The 22,286-nt window shown below is 37.9% G+C and overlaps 1 protein-coding gene across 20 annotated transcripts in view; it reads right to left on the bottom strand.

Annotated features, from left to right (window-relative positions):
* The window catches only part of NEO1 (neogenin 1), a 258,851-nt gene that overhangs the window by 149,065 nt on the left and 87,500 nt on the right, over nt 1-22,286 (bottom strand). For all 20 annotated transcript variants that reach the window (XM_015142627.3, XM_015142628.3, XM_077938021.1 and 17 more), the window contains 1 exon segment: nt 18,496-18,632. In XM_015142627.3, the coding sequence (XP_014998113.2) occupies nt 18,496-18,632 (137 nt within the window).

The following is a 22,286-nucleotide window of genomic DNA, read 5'->3' as shown; positions in this document are numbered from 1 at the left end:
ATCATCACCCCAGTTAAAAATGGCTTTTATCCAAAAGACATTCAAAAACAAATGCTGGCAAGGATATGAAGAAAAGGGAACTCTCATACACTATTGGATGTAAATTAGTACAACCATTAGAGAGAACAGTTTGAAGGTTCCTCAAAAAACTAAAAATAGAACTATCACACAATCCAGCAATCCTACTGCTAGGTATATACCCCCAAAGAAAGGAAATCAGTATGTCATGTTTGCTGCAGCACTACTCACCACAGCCAAGATTCGGAAGCAACCTAAGTGTCCATCAACAAGCAAATGGGTAAAGAAAATGTGGTACATATACACAATGCAGTGCTATTCAACCATAAAAACAGATTGAGATCCTGACATATGCAACAACATGGATGGAACTGGAGGTTATTAATGTTAAGTGAAATAAGCCAGGCACAGGAAGACAAGCTTCAGATGTTCTCATTTATTTGTGGGAGCTAAAAATGAAAACGATTGAACTCATGGAGACAAAGAGTAGAATGATGGTTACCAGAGGCTGGGAAGGGTAGTGGATGGGTGGTGATGGTTAATGGGCACAAAAATACAATTAGAATGAATAAGATCTAGTATTTGATGGCGCAACAAGGTGACTACAGTCAACAATAATTTACTGTACATTTTAAAATAATTAAGAGAGTATAACTGGACTGTAACACAAAGGATAAATGCTTGGATGATGGATACCCCATTTACCCTGATGTGATTATTAAGCATTGCATGCCAGCATCAAAATATCTCAGGTACCTGATAAATATATGCACCAAGTATTCGAAATTTTTTTTTTAAAGAATACTAGACTAGGAATCAGAAGTTCTGAGCTTTTAATCTGGGCTTTGCCTCCAAATGTGTTTTGTGATCTTGGGGAAATCTATTTTCCTTAAAAGGACATAAGATCTAATATATGTGAAAATACTTTCTTGTTAATATGAAAGATATTTTAAAAATTTGCCAGGTATATCCATATAATGTAAATGTGACACAGTATAAATTATACTTTGGAAATAAAATAAAAATTGCTTGATATTATTTCTACTATAATTAAATTTCTTGGCAAGTCAAAATGCCTCATAATTCTACTACCCTAACTCTTGCAGTATTTTAAAATGCAACAACTATTTTTGATAAGGTTTAAAGAGGAAAATATAATTTGGAGGCTTTTGGAAGCTTTATCAATCAGTAGCCTAATAACAACACCTCTATATTGGGATTTACAAGAGAAAAGAGAACTAAACTCTGTTCAGTATCAGATGTAAGTCAGGTATTGTAACGCGCACTTTATTAAATCTCTTCAAAGCCTCAATAATATAAAGCATTATTTACATTTAAAGTATAATTATATTACATAATCACTGGAAATCAACCATTACAATCCCAGTATAAGGGGCTGACAATAATGACTTTTGCCAATATAACTTGCTTACATTATTTTTTCACTTTAACACACTGGTGTGATATGCTCTAGATCTGTAGTTCCCTCTGACCCAGACTTCAGGCAGGGCCAATGCTTCACAAACAATTTACACCTCATAAGCTTGGGAAGCAAGATTTCTGCAGGGTTTTGGGGAGAAATGGTGTTTTGCCAATGCAGTGATTAGATTTTGTAATTGGATTTTTAAACTATTTGTAATTAGATGAAGACTAGTATACTATGTGTGATGATAAATTTTATGTGTCAACTTGACTAGGCCATGGCATGCCTAGATATCTGGTTACTCATCATTTCTGTGCCTCTCTGTGAGGGTGTTTCCAGAAGTGAAAAGCATTTTAATCGGTGGACTGAGTTAAAGCAGATGGTTCTCAATGTGTGTCAGCATCATCCAATCCGACGAGAAACAAAAAGGCTGAAACTGTTTTCTGCCTGTTCCAGTTAGGACACTGATCTTCTCCTACCCTCAGCACTCCTGGTTCTCAGGCCTTCAGACTCACAATAGAATTTAAACCACTGACTCTCCAGCTCTCAGGCCTTCAAACTATACCGCTGGCTTTCTCAGGTCTCCAGAAACAGCAGAACATGGGACTTCTCGGCTTCCATAATCATGTGAACCAATACTTTATAATAACAGTCCCTTCTTCTCTAAACATACACACACACAGTTTCAAAAAAAAAAAAAACCCTCCCAAGCTGCATTTTTTTTTCTACTCTCACACCACCACAATCATCAACACAGAAGAAGGCTTCTGTGATCACATTATGTGGGAGTTTTCCCCCCTACACACCTAGCAGTGCACACCAGCTGGGTACTCTCGAATTCAATTCCAACACTATCTACCTGCAGATAGCATTAGATCCCACAGGATGAGGGCTCACTCCCCAGGATTCCCCCCACCCTCAACCAGTTACAAGCCTAGTCCTCCAGAACCTCTGACCAATGTGTTTCAAGTGGAGGTTCCCCGGACTCTCTCTCTGGGTTCGATGAATTTGCTGGAGTGGCTCACAGAACTCAGAGAAACACTTTCTTAACATTTGCCGGCTTAATATAAAGAATATTGATACAGTGAGGATATTTGTAGGGTGAGGTATGGGGAAGGGGCACAGAGCTTCCATGTCCTCCCTGGGGCACCACCCTCTAGGAGCCTCCATGTGTTCAGCTATCCAGAAGCTCTCTGAACCCAGTCCCTGTGAGTTTTTATGAAAGCTTCATGATGTCAGTATTCTTTCCTCCAGTATATGGGGTGGGCCCCTCTTTGGGAAGGGTCCTAAAACCCACCATCAGAAAAGCTGGGGAAGATCAGAGCCTTGGGGCAGGTGAAAGGAGGGCAGGAGAAGGTCAGAGATTCTGCTTCCTGAGGCCTGCCCCTGAGGCCTAACATACCCAACATGTAAAAGAAGACTGTAACAAAGGCTATGGGAAATACGCGCCAGGAACTGGGGATGAAAACCAATATATGTATATATATTGCATAACACCACACATACATACATACATATATATATACACACACACACACACACACATATATATAATTTATATGGAAAATTTATACTTCCTATTGGCTGGCTCTGTTTCTTTGGATAACCCTGACTAATACAATAGGCAAATTCAATTATTTACTATAGGCACAGATATTATGAATCAGTAGTTTATGTAGGCAAAAATATTTAGAATCCATTTGTAAATAACAGACATTTCACAGCACATGAGATTGTTCTTTTGCTTCTTCAAGAGAATTTCAAATGGTTACATGGAGAAAATGTTCAAATCCCAAAATAATCAAAATAGAAGTTGATATGGTTTGGGTGTGTACCTACCCAAATCTCATCTTGACTTATAGTTCCCATAATCCCCACATGTCGTGGGAGAGACCCTGTGGGAGGTAACTGAATCATGGGGGTGGTTACTTCCATGCTGTTCTCATGACAGTGAGTTCTCGTGAGATCTGATGGTTTTACAAGGGTTTGCTTGGCACTTCTCCTTCCTGTCACCATGTGAAGAAGGATGTGTTTGCTTCCCCTTCCACTATGATTCTAAATTTCCCGAGGCCTCCCTAGCCCTGCAGAACTGTGAGTCAATTAAATCTCTTTCCTTTATAAATTATCCAGTCTTGGGTATTCCTTCATAGCAGTGTGAGAACAAACTAATAAAGAAATAATAGCTAAAATCAACTATTTCTAAAGACATATAAAACAGCTTGAAATTATATCAATGTTTTTTCTATTGTCCACTATTTTCAGGTATCAATAAGTAGACAGTTTCCTGACAGAACACTTTTAAGAATTAGTTTTAATATGTCTATAGCATGTACCATCTACCCAGGAAATCAACACTGTTTAGAAAATACCTCACAAAGGAAGATGCCAGAACAGCCAATATGCAAATGTAAAGTATTCAGCATCACTAATCATCAGGGAAATGCATATTAAAACCATATAGAGATGCTACCATATACACCTACCAGGATGACCAAAGTTAAAATGACTGACACCACTAAATGTGGGTCAGAATGTGGAGCAACCAGAACTCACATACACTGTTGGCAGGAATGTGAATTGGTATGACCACTCTGGAAAAAGGCCTGGCATACACTACTCAGAAATACTACTCATCAACGAAGAGGAACAGGCTTCTAATACAAGCACCAATGTGGATGGACCTCAAATATGTTATGCTTTGTGAAAGAAGCCTTAAACAAACAAACACAGATAACATGATTACTTTTATAAGAAGCTTTAAGACAGACAAAACTAATTCATAGTGGGGGGAAAAAAAAGAATAGATCCTCTGGGGTAGTAAGCAGAGGATTTACTGAGAAGAGGCATGTGGAAACTTTCTGCAGTGGTGGTAATATTCTACATTTTAATATGGGTTTTGGTTGATTAGTAATGCATATTTGTTGAAACACATAAACAGCACACCTAAGATTTATGCATTACACTGTATATAAATTTTACCTCAAAAGAGGAAAAAAAAAACTGCAAACAAAATATTAAACCTTAACTAATGATATGAATGCTTAAGGATCTGGGTATGTCTGCAACTTACTCTGAAATTAACAAAAAATTTAGATTGATGAAGATAATGATAGATATTTGATACAGCATTACAGTAAAATGTCAACTGAACACTGAGGGTGGTAGGTATTTGCTGTAAAATTCCTTCAGCTTTTCATCATGAAAAATGTCTAACACACAAAAAAAGTTGAAAACAATTATAAAATATTTTTTCCTTGGGAAAAAGTATTCTTTACCACCTCTGCTTTCTTATTAGGAAATTACTATGATTAAGATTTTTTAAAAAGGAGAAAGCTCTGTATTCTGAAAAATAGTTTTTAAAAACATACTATGTAAAACATGATTTAAAAAGGATGGCGGACATCAGGATCTTGCAAAATTATTTGGTTTTGAAAATGGCACAGAACAACCATCTGACTCATTTCTCAGGATTTCAAAGTTCACAAGTCAAATTCAGTCCATGTAAATTCTGCTTTGAAACTACAAAACTATTTAGGTCTGTGTTCTTTCCTGAATTAGATCTTTCACAGGTTCCAGGGGCTGGGAAGGGTGGTGTGCTGGGCAAGAGATCCAAGGTGAGAGGGGATTAAGAAGGTTGGTAAATGGGTACAAATCTACAGTTGATAGAAGAAATAAGTTTCTGTGTTTGATAGCAACAATACGGTGACTATAATTAACAATAACATACTATATATTTCAAAATAACTAGAAGATTTGAAATGTTCCCAACACGAGGAAATGATCAATGTTTGAGATGATAGAAATCCCAAATATCCTGATTTTTATCATTAAATATTGAATGCCTGTATCAAAATATCACATGTATCCCACAAATATGTACAAATATGTAGTAATTAAAAAATTTATTTCTTAAATATTTTAAAAATGTTTAGATGTACTATCATTTCTAATTCATAATGTGATGTCAAGAATTCAAGGAATAAATTTATTGTTAAAAATATCGTATCTTCTTTTGCCTCCTACTTTCTGTACAAGAATCACTGAAGTCACCTGGACAAGAACTCAAGTCTCAGAGACATAGTTGACACGTAATATTATAGTTTTTAATTATCCTGGGATAGAAATGTCTAACTACTTCTCCATATCACCTACTGTACCCTTGAAGATGAGAATGTGCCCTATATGTCATTGTATCTCCAGTGATACTGGATTCTGCCTTCTGCCTATTTGCAGTAGATATGGAATAAACAGTGTTTGAAAAGTATCTTTCCTGTTACTTTTAACATGGTCAATGAAACTATGTTTTTTTTTTTTTTTTTTTGGAGACAGAGTCTCACTCTGTCGCTAGGCTGGAGGGTAGTGGCGTGACCTCGTCTCACTGCAACCTCCACCTCCAGGGTTCAAGCGATTCTCCTGCCTGAGCCTCCCGAGTAGCTGGGACTACAGGCACCTGTCACCATGCCCAGCTAATTTTTGTATTTTTAGTAGAGACAGGGTTTCACCATGTTGGCCAGAATGGTCTCGATCTCTTGACCTCGTAATTCGCCTGCCTCAGCCTCACAAAGTGCTGGGTACAGGCATGAGCTACAGCCCCCAGACAAAACCCTGTATTTGAAATCATCAACAAGAAAAAATCTAAACAAGGAACGGAGGGTCTGGGTGTGGCAACTACTCCTACCCTGCCCTGCTTCCATCTGAGTAGTTCCATGTTTATCTATTTTAAATATCTCACTTCCAATTATGATTTTGCTTGAGTTCCCTGGCAAAAAAACAAAAACAAAAACAAAACCAAAAAAAAAACCCACTATTTGAAAATCACTGATATGATTTCAGCCTAAGAGATTTCTCTGGCCAAAAAAGACCAAAGAAATCTTGGTTATCATTACAACAGGGACTGGGAAAAACTAGTATAATTTAGATTCATTTAGCTTTTTGTCAGTTATTCTCAGAATTTAAATCACCATTCAATGCATGAACTTTCAGATAAATTGAGGGTAACTGTGCTGTCCTGAGATAAAATGTTCCTGTTGGGACCTGATGGGGTAAGACCCCATTCCTGTATGTAAACTGGGTTTACATAAAAGTGCCATCAACACACCCTTAACAGTAAGGGGTGGAAATAGGTAGGGGGAAAGAAATACAAAATGAAGAAACCTGTTCTAGATATTCTTTTCACTAGGACATTATCTTTCCACTGCCCACTTTGCAGCTCTTTAGTCTGATTTTTAGCAAGAAAGGGGGCATTTAAAAAATTTATAAAACTGTTCCACTTTTCCTGCTTTTCCTAATTATATCATCTTTTTAATGAAGAAAGGGGAAGCTAACTAAAATTGAAGAGGAGAATGGGAATTTCTTAAATTAAATTTAAGAGATTCAATATATTTAATACAAGAAGCTTACTGACAATATAATTAAAATTACTAAGATTCTTCCTGCCATGGTTCTCTTGACCAAAGCTGGTAGATTTGATGATATCCCTTTAAGGCAGAAGAAGTATGGTTCAACAAAAATAAGGTAGTAAATACTACATGAAAAACATTTGCTGGGTGCAGTGTAATCTCATGCCTGTAATTCCAGCACTTTGGGACGCCGAGATGGGTGGATCACTTGAGGTCAGGAATTCGAGAACAGCCTGGCCAACATGGTGAAAACCCGTCTCTAGCAAAAATACAAAAATCAGCCGAGCATGATGGTGGGCGCCTGTAATCCCAGCTACTCAGGAGGCTGAGGCAGGAGAATCCCTTGAACCCAGGAGGTGGAGGTTGTAGTGAGCTGAGATGGCGCCACTGCACCCCAGCCTGGGCAAAAGAGCAAGACTTTGTCTCAAAAAAAAAAAAAAAAAAAAAAAGACATTCCACCAATAAAGCTGAATATATACAAGAAAAGATAGCTAAACTTAATAAATAAGAGACCCAGAGTGGGCTAATTATTAAGGAATGCTTAATAATTAGAATGAGATCAAGACAGACAACCTAAGAAGCAGAGTAATGCCAACAATGATAGTCAAATCTTTTCACTTATTTCTGGGCTGGAAGGGACGTGACTTTGTCCTTGTATTGTCAATTGTTATGCTCTTTAAATAAAGAATGAAGAATATTTACTAATATTTTGTCATGCTGTCCTAGATAGGCAGGAGCCCAGCAAGTGCAGACTTAAGTGAGAGAGCCTAAGAAGCTAGACTGGGCATGAGGAATGGGGTGTGGCTGGCTTGGCTCAAAGACCACAAAACATGGTGCCATCTGATGGATGGCTGGTGGCATGGAACAAAAGCAAACAGAAAGTTATCTAAGATGTCAATCTGAATAATCTAAGGAGGAAGCAGAATCCTTTAGAAGGCAAAAAAGAAATAAAAAACCAGAGAATCAAGTGAAGAAGGCTTACATAGAAAGCAAAGATTCTTTGAGCCCTGGGGACATTAGCTGAGGTACATTTACTGAATGCCTATAATGCACCAGGCACTGCATCAAGGATCTTCCTCATAACACCACCACAAAGGACTCTTATCCCTTTTTTACAAATAGGAAGAATGAGGTTCAAGTAAATTAATTAATTTGACAAGATCACATTGCCAGAGGCTGGGAATCAGAGATATGCTTCCAAAAAACATACCTCTTTTCATGAGACCACATTCCTTCTGTGAAGCACAATGTTAATTTCTTAGTGGCACCACAAATCCAGTTCTGCACCATGACTTCTGCTTATTTGTCCCACAAAGCTTCCTCATTGGGGTCATTTTAGTAACAAAAATCACAATCCAGCTGAGTTTTTCTTAGGTTGCATTTTGCCTAATGCACAAACGGCAAACAGGCAGAATCTTCAGGCCTGTGAATGGCTCTTCTATCGGCAACATTTTCAGGGTCAGAAATCATGCATCTGTGTTCCACATAAATTTGAGTTCTAACTTTATATTATTTCATTTTATTTCACATGGATATTTCTGGTCTTTTCTAGAATATCTGAAAGTTCTCTTCTGAAGGTGGTTAGTAACCATGGAAATGAGGCTATTGTGGTTCAGAATAAATTTACATAACTATTAGGAAATTATTTCAAGCTTGTAAAATGTGGAATTTATCTCAAAGCTAACATGACCACTGATGCAATAAAAATCTAAGAAGAACTGCAAATCAATCCAAAATGATTCGGGCCCCAATAAAGGATTATAAGGCAATTGTAAAAAATTTTCTTACAGTAATACTTTAACAAATGCAAAGTTTGTAAAGTGAAATTCTGAAATATTCTGAATACAGACAGCATAGTATAAAAGAATGGATTATAATCTACTGTCGGATATCTTTTTTTTTTTTTTTTTTTTTTTTTGAGACGGAGTCTCGCTCTGTCGCCCAGGCTGGAGTGCAGTGGCCAGATCTCAGCTCACTGCAAGCTCCGCCTCCCGGGTTTACGCCATTCTCCTGCCTCAGCCTCCCGAGTAGCTGGGACTACAGGCGTCCGCCACCTCGCCCGGCTAGTTTTTTGTATTTTTTAGTAGAGATGGGGTTTCACCGTGTTAGCCAGGATGGTCTCGATCTCCTGACCTCGTGATCCACCCATCTCGGCCTCCCAAAGTGCTGGGATTACAGGCTTGAGCCACCGCGCCTGGCCTACTGTCGGATATCTTATCCAGAAGTACAGAGTACAGAGTACTCAGTACTTAAGAAGTACTTAAGAAGTACAGAGTACAGTACTTATAGAGTACAGTACTTAAGATGTACAGAGTACAGTATCAGGTACTACTACATTACGTGCTAAGGATCTAAAGATTGACAAGATCCAGTCCTGTCCTCATGTAACTCAGTCCAGTAGGGTAGAAACTGGATACAAAAACTGGGGGGGAAATGTGAATGTGATAGGTAAAACAAGACAGATAATGTACAAAACATATGTGCACACTTAATGCACAGCTACTGGAAGGAGGTGGGGAGAAGAAGGGTACAACGGACAGGAATAGGCAGGAGCCAGTTTCAGAGGTTTCTGAGGAAAGCCATGCAAGGGAGTGGAAGGAGGAACATTCTAGGTAGCAGTGACAGTACAAGCAAAAGAACTGCATGGTGTTTTTAAGTAGCTAGTGGTTGCCCTTGAAATTAAGTTAACTTGAGAAGCAATGGCAAACATGCACTCATCAGACTCAGAATCCAGTTCTCTCTCTTCTTGGAGCTTAGAAGAAAAATGACCCCTTCAAGATAAGTAAACATCCAGTACTCTGAAAATTACAGGGAGAAGGCCTCAAGAGGAAGATATAAACTGGTATGAGGCTAATTTCTATAAGAAAGTCAAAGAATCTGATCCAATTTACAACATAACTTTGTGGCACAAATCATACTTCTTACATGTTGCTTTGGGATCTTACTTTTCTTCATTTAACATACCCAAAGTATTTTATCTTGCCATTTAAGAGACTTCTAAAACATGATTTTTGTAGGAAGCATTGTATTTTGATATATAGATAGGCTATTTCATTTAACCAATCACCTATTTTTTGGCATTTAAGTGGTTTATAATTTTTGCCACTAAATATACATCATTGCATGGATATTTCCATGCATAAATCTTTGCACACATCCTTGGATTATTTCATCAAAACAAATGATCAGACATGGAACTGAACTGCTGGTCAATGAATGTGTGAGTTTTAAAGCTTTTGATAAGATTACTAAACTGCCCTCCAAGAAGGTTACATCAATTTGCACCACTACCAGCAGTGTGTGAGAATCCCCATATTACCACAATTTTGCCAAGAGTGGGTTATTATTTTTAAATTCAATCAGTACGCAAAATGGGCTACTTTAATCTGTATTTCTTATACAGTTAGTGGGGTTGAACTCTTCAGGTCAGCTGGCCATTTTCATCTCATTTCGTAAGCAAACTATGTTTTCCACCCCCCCTTTTTTTAACAGATATTAATCTTGTTCTTATTAATAAGTACCATTTATATCATTGCAATCATTTTTCCAAGTTTTTAATGAAAGAATTTTAATCACGTTTGCCACTCTGTGAAGAGTGGTTTTGAGGACAGACCAGGTTAGAACTAGAGAAATCAGTTAGGATGCTACTGCAGTAATATAAGTAAGAGATGACTTGGACTTGAATCAGGGGAGTGAAAGCAAGGAGAAAGAGAACCTAATGAACTGAATGTGGAAAGAAAAAAGACTGAAATCATCAAGAATCATTTGCACGTGTCTAGCACAGGTAAAAAGGTAGGCAGTGACACCACCAAGATATAGAAAATCAAAGAAGAAAAAGATTATGAGAGAAGCACGTTATGTTCAATTTTGGACATGTGATTTCTGAGGTACCTGTGGGACATCCAATTGGAAATGTCTGAAGCTTGACAAGGGGTCTGGTCTGGGAATCTGGGTATTACTGTATGTAAATTATACCTGAAACCAGAAGCAGGTAGAGTGTGAAGAGTAGTAGGCTGACAACAGAACTCTGTGGAACACTAATAGTTTAATCAACAAGTGGAAGAAAAGATGCCCATGAAGGCAAAACAAAAAGAATGGGCAAAGAAATAGAAACAGCATAACACAGTGGTGTTGAGTCAAAGTAGTGGAGCATCTCATGGAGTTGGGATTAAAGACATCAATGCACTTAGCCTTGAATCATGACAGTAATAAATGCGTAAGAGTTTTTAAAGCAGAGATGGCAGCCAAGTGGAGGAAAGTTCACCTTTAATGGCTTCAGTTATTTTTTTTTAATATTATGTTGGCTTATGGAAGGCATCAAAAGGTCAAAAATGGGAATGAATAAAACTGATGAATTGCTTGTAAACATGTATGCATGTGAAGATGGCAATTATGACCTCGATTATATAAGTAGAGGTAATGGTTCATCTTCCTCCAGAATAACCTTTCAGAAGATTTTTCTTTTAATCCCATTTCTTTTACATCAGAAGTCCATGAAAAACAAAGTACAAACGAAAACATGAACAGTAAAGTAGCCACAAACATCAAGTCATTCCGGTGCCACATTTAACAATTTCCATTTAAAGTTTCATTCATTCATTTCATTCGTTAATAATCTACTATGATTTTTAAAAAAGAGTAAGATCAGTTCCTGTTGATAAGAACTCCAGTCTAGTAGGAGTTGAAGAGGACACATAAACAAATCAGTAAGAAGAACTATTTTAAGAAACCAATTATGAGGGGACGGTTAAGAAAAGCTTCACAGAGGGGTCAAGTAAACTAATCTTGAAGGTCTATCAGGAAATTGTAGTTGGAAGTAAGGGGACACAGAGGAACATTGCTATCAAACAGCACAGTATGTTCAGAAAACTACTTTGGTAAAGAGGACTCCATCTCCATTCCAGATTTAGGAGGAAAGTGCTAAGAATTTAATCCTAGTGGAGGATGGGGCATAAGGGTGTGCCCGGGTGTGCAGACGATGGACAGCAGGGACAAGGCAGAGCTGGGGAACTACTGACCGGTCCCTCTCAGTCCACACTGCCTGCCCACCCGTCATCCGCGATGCCCTGGGAGCTAAGGTGGAGATCATCTCCCCAGGAGTCGGGTACCTTCCAGAAACCGGTATGCTTTAAGATGGAAAGAAATTTGATTCCTCCCGGGACAGAAATAAGCCCTTTAAGTTTATGCTAGGCAAGCAGGAGGTGACCCGGGAGTGGGAGGTAGGGGTTGCCCAGATGAGTGTGGATCACAGAGCCAAACTGAGTATATCTCTAGACTATGTCTTCAGTGCCACTGGGCACCCAGGTATCATCCTACCACATGCCACGCTTGTCTTCAACATGGAGCTTCTAAGACTGGGATGGCAAGAATGGCCTCCTCCCTTGGCTTCCCGTTCTTACATCTGCCATGGAGGGATCTGGTGCCTCCAGACATACGCACATGAATCCATATGGAGGTTTTCCATATGTAGATCCACTACAACCTGTATAACATCTACCCTGACTGAAGGTGTTCTGTCACTCAGCTTTGCTTCTGGCACCTCCATTTCCTCTTCCCCTTTCTTCCCATTTTACCTAAACTATATGCTGTAAGCCTTAAGTTACTCAGTTTATTTCATTTTCACTTTGGGGTGAAGATTCAGTTTCAGTCTTTTCGATCTAGTTTCCAAGTAAGTCTATGGTCAAGTATTAACAGAAGAAGTGACTGGTTAACTTTAGAACAGGACTTTGTGTTGGGGAGGTTGTAAGAATCTTTATTTTAAATTTTTTTGGATGAAATTTTTATCTATTATATACTAAACATTCTTGCTGCTGCGTGCAAAGCCATAACAGATCTGAGGCACTCTTGAGGGCTGAATTATTCTCAAAGTTGAAAGATGTCCTTGGGTTAAATTAAAAGTCCTACCAAAACCTGAGGGGGGGATGGGGAGCCTTTGTCTCCACCAGTTCCACTCTACTCTCCCCTGAAATCCTCTGCCTTTTGAAAGCAGATCATTTTCGCTATGACGTTGGATGCTACAGGCATCTGTCCCTGGGCCAGCAGGGACCTCTGAAGCCTTCTTGGTGGCCTCGCTTATTTCCCCCGCCCCATTCTGTGGCTTTTCTAATGGACTTTCAGAAATTCTATAATCTCATAACTTTCCAAGCTCTACCACTTCCTTAATTTTAAGAATTTTAATTGAAAGTATAAATTAAAGGTGTTGTTTGTAGACTTAACCACCCAATGAAAGCCCAGCTATCATGATAAATCCCTGACTGTTAAGCAAATGATGCTGGTCATCGCAGCTTCAACATCTGTTTTCTGCCGCTTGACTCTCTCTGCTGATCTCAAAGTTTCCTGGCTTTTCCTCCCTCAGCTCCTTGTCACCCCTTTGACGTCCTGTGTAGTGAACTGGTGACAGAAATTGTTGTTGCCCTTCTCCCCACAACATCACATACGAGTTTCCAATTTTATTACTACAAGAAAAGTGCTTTACGCTGGTTCTTCTAAAAAGAAAAGAGTTTAATCCTTGTAACAACCCATTCAACTGATAAAAGAAACAAAGACACAGGTAAATTAATTAACTTGGCCAAGTTCACAAAGCTAAGTGACAGAGCTGAGACTGGAATCCAGGCTCACTGGGGCAAGACTGTTCTCAGTCACTCCTGTGTGTTAACTCCATTTAATGCTGAAAAAGCCGACTATGAAGGGTCTGGATGTACTCTGTATGCAGACATAAGGAATTTGCTTTTTATCCCGAAGCCAAGAGAACTCAGAGTTCTAATGAATGACAGCAGAATACTGTAACTGATCATGAAGTAAAGGGAAGTGAAATCACAAAGACTGAGAGAAAAGGGGAGATCAATGTCTTAATGTGGCCAGAGATAAGAGTAGAGCAGAAGAGTCAAAGAAGTAGAGTGACATAGGCTGTGGCTTAAGGAAAGACAGAGAGGTTTAAAACTTAAGTGGTAGATTAGTTATAAGTATTTACAATGTCAACGGGGTAGCCAATTTAGAATTTATCAATTTGTTCCACAAAAATACAAATGGAAAAATTTCTTTTTGGTGGTGGGGGAGAGAACATGTGTATCACAGTCTATTATAACTGTTACAAGAAAAAAAGGAAAAGTTTCTGTTTTAAAAAACCCTCATGACCCATTTTAAGTGTTATCAACAATCTGAGATGACAGGAAATACATGATGGGCTAATTCACGTCACTGCATGTGTAGAAACTCCAGAAGTTAATGATAAGACAATAAATCTGAAACATTTAACAGATGAAAAATGAACTTACAACCTTTTCTACATTAGCACTCACTATGGCATTTCCTATAGCTATAACTTCTTAAAAAAATAACAGAAGTCAGACAGGTATGACTGTATTTATATATATCTATCTCCAGTTATTTCTCAAAATCTACTCTCCCTATCTGAAAAATAAATGCTTTCAGTTATGGGACAGGGCTCAAAACAAAATTTTCCAAATATGTTTTTGCACATTATGAGTTCTAATCTGTAAACAGTAAAAAAAAGAAAAGAGATGATCTCACGTGGCACACATGAACGATACAGCTTGAATTGTAACTACCACCCAGATTAAGAAACAGAACATAAACACACCAGAAGCCGGGCTGTGCAACATTTAGTAACTACTCTGCCCTTCTCCAAAAGTAATCACTATTCTGACTTCTAAAACCACAGATTAGTTTTGTCTGTTTCTGAACTTTACACAAATGGAATTATACATAATAATATAATTACATATATAGTAGGTATTCTTTTGTGTCTGGCTTCTTCTTTAAGGGTGTTTCTGATTTATCCACATTGTTGAATGTAGCAGTGATCTGTCAATTTCCATTGCTGATAATTTGCCATTATATGACTGGAACACTACCCTACATTTGTATTTTGATGGACATTTGAATTATTCCTAGTAAGAACATTATTGTCCATGGTTTTGGGGGCATATAATTATACATTTCTGGTAAGTATACTCCTAGGAATACACCTACTGTATCATAGGGTATTTCTGTGCACAGTTTTTTTTTTAAGTTTTTATTTTTTAGAGATGGTCTTGCTTTGTCACCCATACTGGAATGCAGTGGCACGATCGTAGTTCACTATAACCTCAAATTCCTTGGCTCAAGCAATCCTCCTGCTTCAGTCTCCCGAGTAGCTGGAACTACAGGTGCATGCCACCATGCCTAGCTAATTTTTTCATTTTTTGTAGAAATAGGGTCTCACTATGCTGTCCAGGATGGTCTTCAAATCCCGGCCTCAAGTGATCCTCCGGCCTCAGCCTCTCAAAGTGCTGGGATTACCGGTATGAGCTGCTGTGCCTAGCCAGTGTACAGTTTTTAATAGATTCTGCCAAACAGAATTTGAAGTGATTGTGTCAGTGTATACTCCTGTCAACAGTACATTAGAGTTCCCAGTGTTTTTCATCCTAACCAATGCCTGGTATTTGTTAAGCTTTCCAATTTTAGCCATTCTAGTGGAATATAGTGATATCCCACTGTGGTTTTTATTTGCATTTCTCTGAAGACTAATGATGACAACCACTTTTTCAAATATTAATAGCTAACTGGACATCTTCTTCCAGGTCGATGTTCAAGTCTTTTGCCCATTTTCTATTGGTTTCTCTTTGTTTATCTTACTGATCTGTAGTTCTTTGTAGAACCTACATCAGGGATTGGCAAACTTTTTCTCTAAAGAGCCAGACAGTAAATATTTTAGGCTCTGTGAGCCATATGGTCTCTGTCACAACTACTCAACTCCTGTGTAGTGGCATGAAAGCAGTCATAGGCAATACATAAATGAATGAATGTGGCAGTATGCCAGTAAGACTGCAGGAACAATAAATTTTGAAATCTCGTAAAATTTTCATGTATCACAAAATATTATTGTTCTGATATTTTTCAACTATTTAAAAATGTATAAACTATTTTTAGCTCACAAGCTGTACAAAAACAAGCAGTCAGGAAGATTTAGCCCACAAGCAGTACTCTGACAACCCGGGGTCTAGATAAAGATCTCTGTCAAATTATGTATGTCTTCTCTGGGATTTATCAATATTGTTATGCATTACAATGAACCAACTTTTGGCTTTGCTGACATTCTCTGTTTTGAATGTTTGTTTTTTTTTATTTCATTAATTTTTGCTCTTGTCATCATTTCCTTCTTCTGTTTTCATTGGTTTGCAAATATTTTCTCCCATTCCATAGGTTGTCTCTTCACTGCCGACTGTTTCCATCACTGGCAGGAGCATCTCAGTTCAATGCAATCCAATTTATCTATTTTTGCTTTTGTCGCCTGTGTTTTCTGGGGTCACATCCAAAAAACCTTTGCCAAGACCAATGTCAATAAGCTTTTCCCCTCTTTTCTTTTAGTAGTTTTACAGTTCAGGTGTTATGTTTAAGTGCTTAATCCATTTTGAGTTGATTTTTGTGTGTGGTGTATATAAGAGATAAGGGTCCGATTTCATTCTCCCACATGTGGCTATCCAGTTTTTCCAGCACCATCTACTGAAGAGACTATGCTTTCCCCATTGTACATTCTTAGCATCAAGAGAGCCAGGAAAAATCTGCACTGCCTTTTCTTTTTAAAGAAATTCTCTCCAAGTATGACAACCAATGCATAACTTTTTAAAAGCCTCAGAAGTCACATACGACTTCTGCCATACTCCATTGATCCAAATAGCTCCAAGCCCGCCCAGATTCAAGAGCAAGCGACATAAACTCCACCACTCTCAGAAGGATAGTCAAAGAATCTGGAATCTGGGAGCTGTTTTAAAACTCCCCCTTTGTTTTAAAAGGCTCTTGCAGTATTTCCCAGATATATCTTTTATTGAGTATTTATTCCAAAAGTGTTTTCAATGTATGTTTGTGTAGCAAACCTTCAGAGGTCTTATGTGATAATTTTTATTATGCCTCACATTTTGGATGCATATAGATTGTGTGTATTCAATGTCCTTTAACACCTTAAAAAGATTACTCTATTGTCCTCTTGATACCAGATTTCTCAAATCAACACTTAGGTTCAATCCAATTATTTTCCTTTTGTAGGTGATCTGCTCTTTGTCACTGGACGCTTTTAGAATTTTTTTGTCTTTGATATTATATGTTACTGCATATATAATTATATATTATTGTATGTTACCATAAATGGACCTCAAGGTGGGTTTTTCCTTCTTTCACCTATTTAACAGTCTGTAAGTCCTTTTAGTCTAAGGTGTTCTACAAGTCTAATTCTGAAAAATGTATCTTAATTATTTCTTCAAATATTTGCCTCTTCCTTTCTCTCCTCTAAGATATCTATTTATCTAGATAGTCCTTCTACATGTACCTATCATATCTCTTAGATTTTACTCCATGTGTTATCTTTCTTTATCATTTAATGCTGTATTCTCAGAGAATTACTCAATGTAATCTTCCAATTCATGAGTTTGCTCATCAATGGTATACCTTTCTCTGGCCAGGCACAGTGGCTCATGCCTGTAATCCCAGCACTTTGGGAGGCCCAGGCAGGTGGATTGTTTGAGCCCAGGAGTTCGAGACCAGCCTGGGCAACATGATGAAACCCCATCTCTACCAAAAACACAAAAACTAACTGGGCATGGCAGCACATGCATGTAGTCTCAACTACTTGTGGGGCTGAGGCACAATGATCCCTTGAACCCAGGAGGTCGAGGCTGCAGGGAGCAGAGACTGTGCCACTCCACTCCAGCCTGGGTGACAGAGGGAGAGGCTGCAGTGAGCAGAGACTACAGTGAGTGAAACAGCACTCCTAACTCTTAGGGAGAAACAGCACTGGGAGCAGTCTTTCTAGATTGAAAGCTACCAATCTGGGAGTTCCGAAGGGGTGGGAAGAAGAGGTAGAAAAGTGACCTCTGGTCATTTTAATCATCTCTAGCCAGTACTTGAGGGTACATTTCCATATGGAGGAATGGCAAAGGAGATGGGGATAAAGACAAGACTACGTATACATGACATCTTTATTTTCTGACGTCTGAATCAGAGAACCTACAAGGGGAAAAGGGAAGAGTATGGGGAAAAAGGAAGAACAACTACCCTTGCAGTAATTATCAGAAGTATGAACAGAAAAAAATAAACACCAAATCATGAAACCAAGCTATATTGAGAGGCACAGTATGCTCCTTCCTGGGTGATCTGTTCACCCAAAAAAAAGGACACCAACACAGAGGAGAAACATAATTCGGGATCACAGAATAGAGACATCTTCATCAGAAAACATCCTGAGAGAAGAAAAGTGAATCTTCCAGATGCCCCAGATCATACCCTTCCTGTCACTACTACTACTACTACTCAAAATAATAACAATAGCTAACATTGAGCTTTTACAATATTCTAGTCACTATTCCAGGGGTTTTACAAGTATTAGCTCTTTTAACCCTCAAACAATCCCAATAAGGTAAATACTCTTATTATTTCCATTTTACAGCTGAGGAAAATGAGGTTCAGAGAAATTAAATAAGTTTCCTATAGTCATATATCTAGGAAACATAAGTTTTAGAATTTAAACCCAAGCAGTCTGGTCTAGGAGTTATGCTTTTAATTGTTTTGCTGTATTGCCTCGACCATGTTAATATTTTTTAAAAATTAGCAGACCCAGAAAGTACACAGGATTTTAAAATTATACAGTAAATATTTACATACCTTGTACTGTAAGCTCTGCTTGAGCTTCAATTGTCTCATTCCCATTATCAGCTATACAAAAATAAGTCCCAGCATCATCCTCAGTAACATCACTGATCTCCAGGCTACTACCTGCCAGCAACACCAATCTTTCAGAACTGTGTTAAAAAGAAAGAAAGAAAAAAGACACATTTCAGTACTAGGAAAATAATACCTGAGAAACTCTCCACATAAAATAGAGAAAACACTTAAACAGTATTATTATTTATATAGCTATAGATGAACCAAGACTAACATAAAATTATCAGAATTTAATTTAGTCTAATTTGCTTTGCTCATATTTTACATGCGTAAGTATCATAAATACAAATCAAATGTTACAATGAATTATCCCTGACACTTCTAGTTATTCCCAAAGGGGTATTACTCTTAGAACCAATTTCAGTTCCTTCAGCCCATCCCTGTCTCCCTATTCTGGCCAGTTTTTTTTCCAAATTATGTAATTTTGAAGTCTGGAATCAATCTGAGAGTTAGTTACACCACCACAGCTGTGCTACACTGAGATTAGTAACAGAAAGAAAACACAAAGAGGGCAAAATGTTAGATCCAAAACATTAAGTCAAGGGGTCACAGTGCCTACTGAAAGTTTCCCTATGGTAGCTTATCTAGGAGAGGGAGGAAAAGAGGAAGGGAAGAGAGAGAGAATGGTTGCCAGACAGCAGCTCCCTGGGTGTGGTAGCTGGGCACAAATCAGTCACCGTCATGCCATTATCAATCAGGATGTTAATGAATACTGGCCAACTCTACAGAGTTATTTAAGTTGATTTAAAGAGAAACTAAAATAATCCTATAACACTGAAGAACAATCAATATTCTGATCAAATTTGTATAAAGTGAACAAATTTAGTTAATTTGGAGAGTTATTAACCAAATCAGACATATAAAGGTACTTGACATAGGGCAAGAGATGCAGTTAATTCTAGAGACAAGTACCTAATTAAAGCTGCTACTTTAAAAGTCACTTTCATAGATGACATAAATTCAAAATACAGTACCAAACACAAAAATAAATGTATACATATATTTTTATTTTGAAGTTCCACATCCAAACTGGTTTCCACAGGTTAGACTTTTCTTCCAAATCTGAATACTGTTAAAAAGTTCTGATTATAATTTGGCTTTTCATACAGAATTCCTTATAGGCTGGCCTCAAACTCCTGAACTCAGGTGATCCACCCGCCTCGGCCTCCCAAAGTGCTGGGATTACAGGAGAAACCCCGTCTCTACTAAAAATACAAAAATTAGCCAGGTGTGGTGGTGCATGCCTGTAATCCCAGCTACTCAGAAGTTGAGGCAGGAGAACTGCTTGAACCCGGGAAGCGGAGGTTGCAGTAAGCCAAGATCATGCCACTGCACTCCAGCCTGGGTGACACAGCGAGACCCCATCTCAAAAAAAAAAAAAAAAAAAAAAAAAAAAAAAAGATTTCCTTATAAGGGTAATAAAAATCAGAGGAAATGACTATACAGTCTTGGCCACATTCATAATTCTCATTCTAGGTAAACGAAGTGCTAGTCTGGCTTAAATTTCATTACATTGTAAAGTCTAGGTAATTAGTCTTCCTGAATCTGATAAACATGATTAAGTTTCTTGACATAGAAAGCCGAAAGCCAGAATCAGATCTGGTGACTTCTCCAAGAAATACGACCCTGCAAGGTCATGACTAACCTTTATCAAGCAACCTTCCTATCAGAAATGTTTTAATTACACCCTTAAATCCCAGGTTTACCTGATGAAACAGAGAAGCAAGATATTATATAATGGAATAGAGCAGGAATGACTGGGATGAAATAAATGGAGAGATAAGACAGGTCTTTGATGCCTCACAAAATAAGAAAAATTTACAAAAATTAAAATCCTACACTTTATACCTGGATAAAATTTACTAAGTTTCAGAAACAAAAAACTTAATGTTCATGAAATGAAAAATCAGCAATGTATACATGATACCCAGCTGAGATGAACAAAATTTGAAACACTAGTTGTTATTTTTGAAAGCAAGATATAGTAATTTATATCTAATAATTATACTAAAAAATATTGTTGATACTTGATATGCCTGATATTTGGCATACCAGTAGCGTAGCAGTCAGTCTTTCTTCATGGGACTGATTTTACTCCCTTTAAAAAAAGCCTGGAAGAATTAATGTCCATTTGCTTGGCAGAATTAATTCATTAAACTAGTTCATGGCTCACAGTAAAAAGACCATCAAGCCTTTGGAACTCCAAAATTCAAAGATGCAAAGAAAAAAACCAATGTGAAAAAATATATACAGCCAATGGACTCAAGTAAACTCAGTGTTCCTGCACATAAGGTATCCCTGAGTAGTCTAGGGTCAGTCTGGAAGAGGCTGGTGTGCTAAGGAGAACTTTTCTTTTTTGACCAAGGGGAAAGGCTTTGAAAAAAATTATTTCAATAGGTTTTTGGGGAACAGGTTGTGTTTGGTTACACGAAAAAGTTCTTTAGTGGTGATTTCTGAGATTTTGGTGCACCCATCACCCAAGCAGTGTACACTGCACCCAACATGTAGCCTTTTATCCCTCAGCACCCCCCCACCCTTTCCCCCGAATCCCCAAAGTCCACTGTATCATTCTTATGCCTTTGCATCTTCATAGCTTAGGTCCCACTTATGAGTGAGAACACAGGATGTTTGGTTTTCCATTCCTGAGTTACTTCACTTAAAATAATGGTCTCCCATTCAATCCAGGTTGCTGTGAATGGTGTTATTTCATTCAATTTTATGGCTGAGTAGTATATATTTATACCACAATTTCTTTATTCACTCATCAATTGATGGGCATTTGGGCTGGTTCCGTATTTTTGCAATTGCAAATTGTGCTGCTATAACATGCATGTGCAGTATCTTTTTTGTATAATGACTTCTATTCCTCATTATAGATACAGGAATGGGATTGCTGGATCAAATGATAGATCTACTTGTAGTTCTTTACAGAATCTCCACACTGTTTTCCACAGTGGTTGTACTAGCTTACATTCCCACCAGCAGTGTAAAAGTGCTCCCTTTTCACCACATCCACGTCAAGATCTATTACTTTCTGATTTTTTGATTATGGCCATTCTTGCAGGAGGAAGGCGGTTTCGCACTGCGGCTTTGATTTGCATTTCCCTCATCATTAATGATGTTGAGCATTTTTTCATGTTTGTTGGCCATTTGTATATCTTCTTTTGAGAACTGTCTATTCATGTCCTCAGCCCACTTTTTGATGGCATTGCTTGTTTTTTTCTCACTGATTTGTTTGAGTTCTTGTAGCTTCTGGATATTAGTCCTTTGTCGGATGTATAGATTGTGAAGCTTTTCTCCCACTCTGTGGGTTGTCTGTTTACTAATTATTTCTTTTGCTGTGCGGAAGCTTTTTAAATTAAGTACCATCTATTTATCTTTCTTTTTTGTGTGTGTTTGTTTTTGTGTTCAGGGTCATGAAGTCTTTGCCTAAGCCAATGTCTAGAAGGGTTTTTTGAATGTTATCTTCTAGAATTTTTATGGTTTTAGGTCTTAGGGAAAGGCTTTTGAGCAGAGTAATGACACAATCAGACTTCTGTGAAGAAACAAAAGAAAGTGGGAAAACACTGAAGCAGAAGTTTGATTATATAATTACATGATCCAGAATTAAAGAGCAAAAGATTAACTATGGCTGTAACGATAGGGACAAAAAGAAAGCAAAAAAGTATTGACTACTCTTAAAAAGTTGGATAAAGAAGGTAAGGAGAGAGATTTACTCATTCATTTAACAA

The sequence above is a fragment of the Macaca mulatta genome, chromosome 7 (assembly GCF_049350105.2).
Source record: "Macaca mulatta isolate MMU2019108-1 chromosome 7, T2T-MMU8v2.0, whole genome shotgun sequence".
Classification (NCBI taxonomy): Eukaryota; Metazoa; Chordata; class Mammalia; order Primates; family Cercopithecidae; genus Macaca; species Macaca mulatta.
This window is presented reverse-complemented; position numbering and strand designations above follow the sequence as displayed.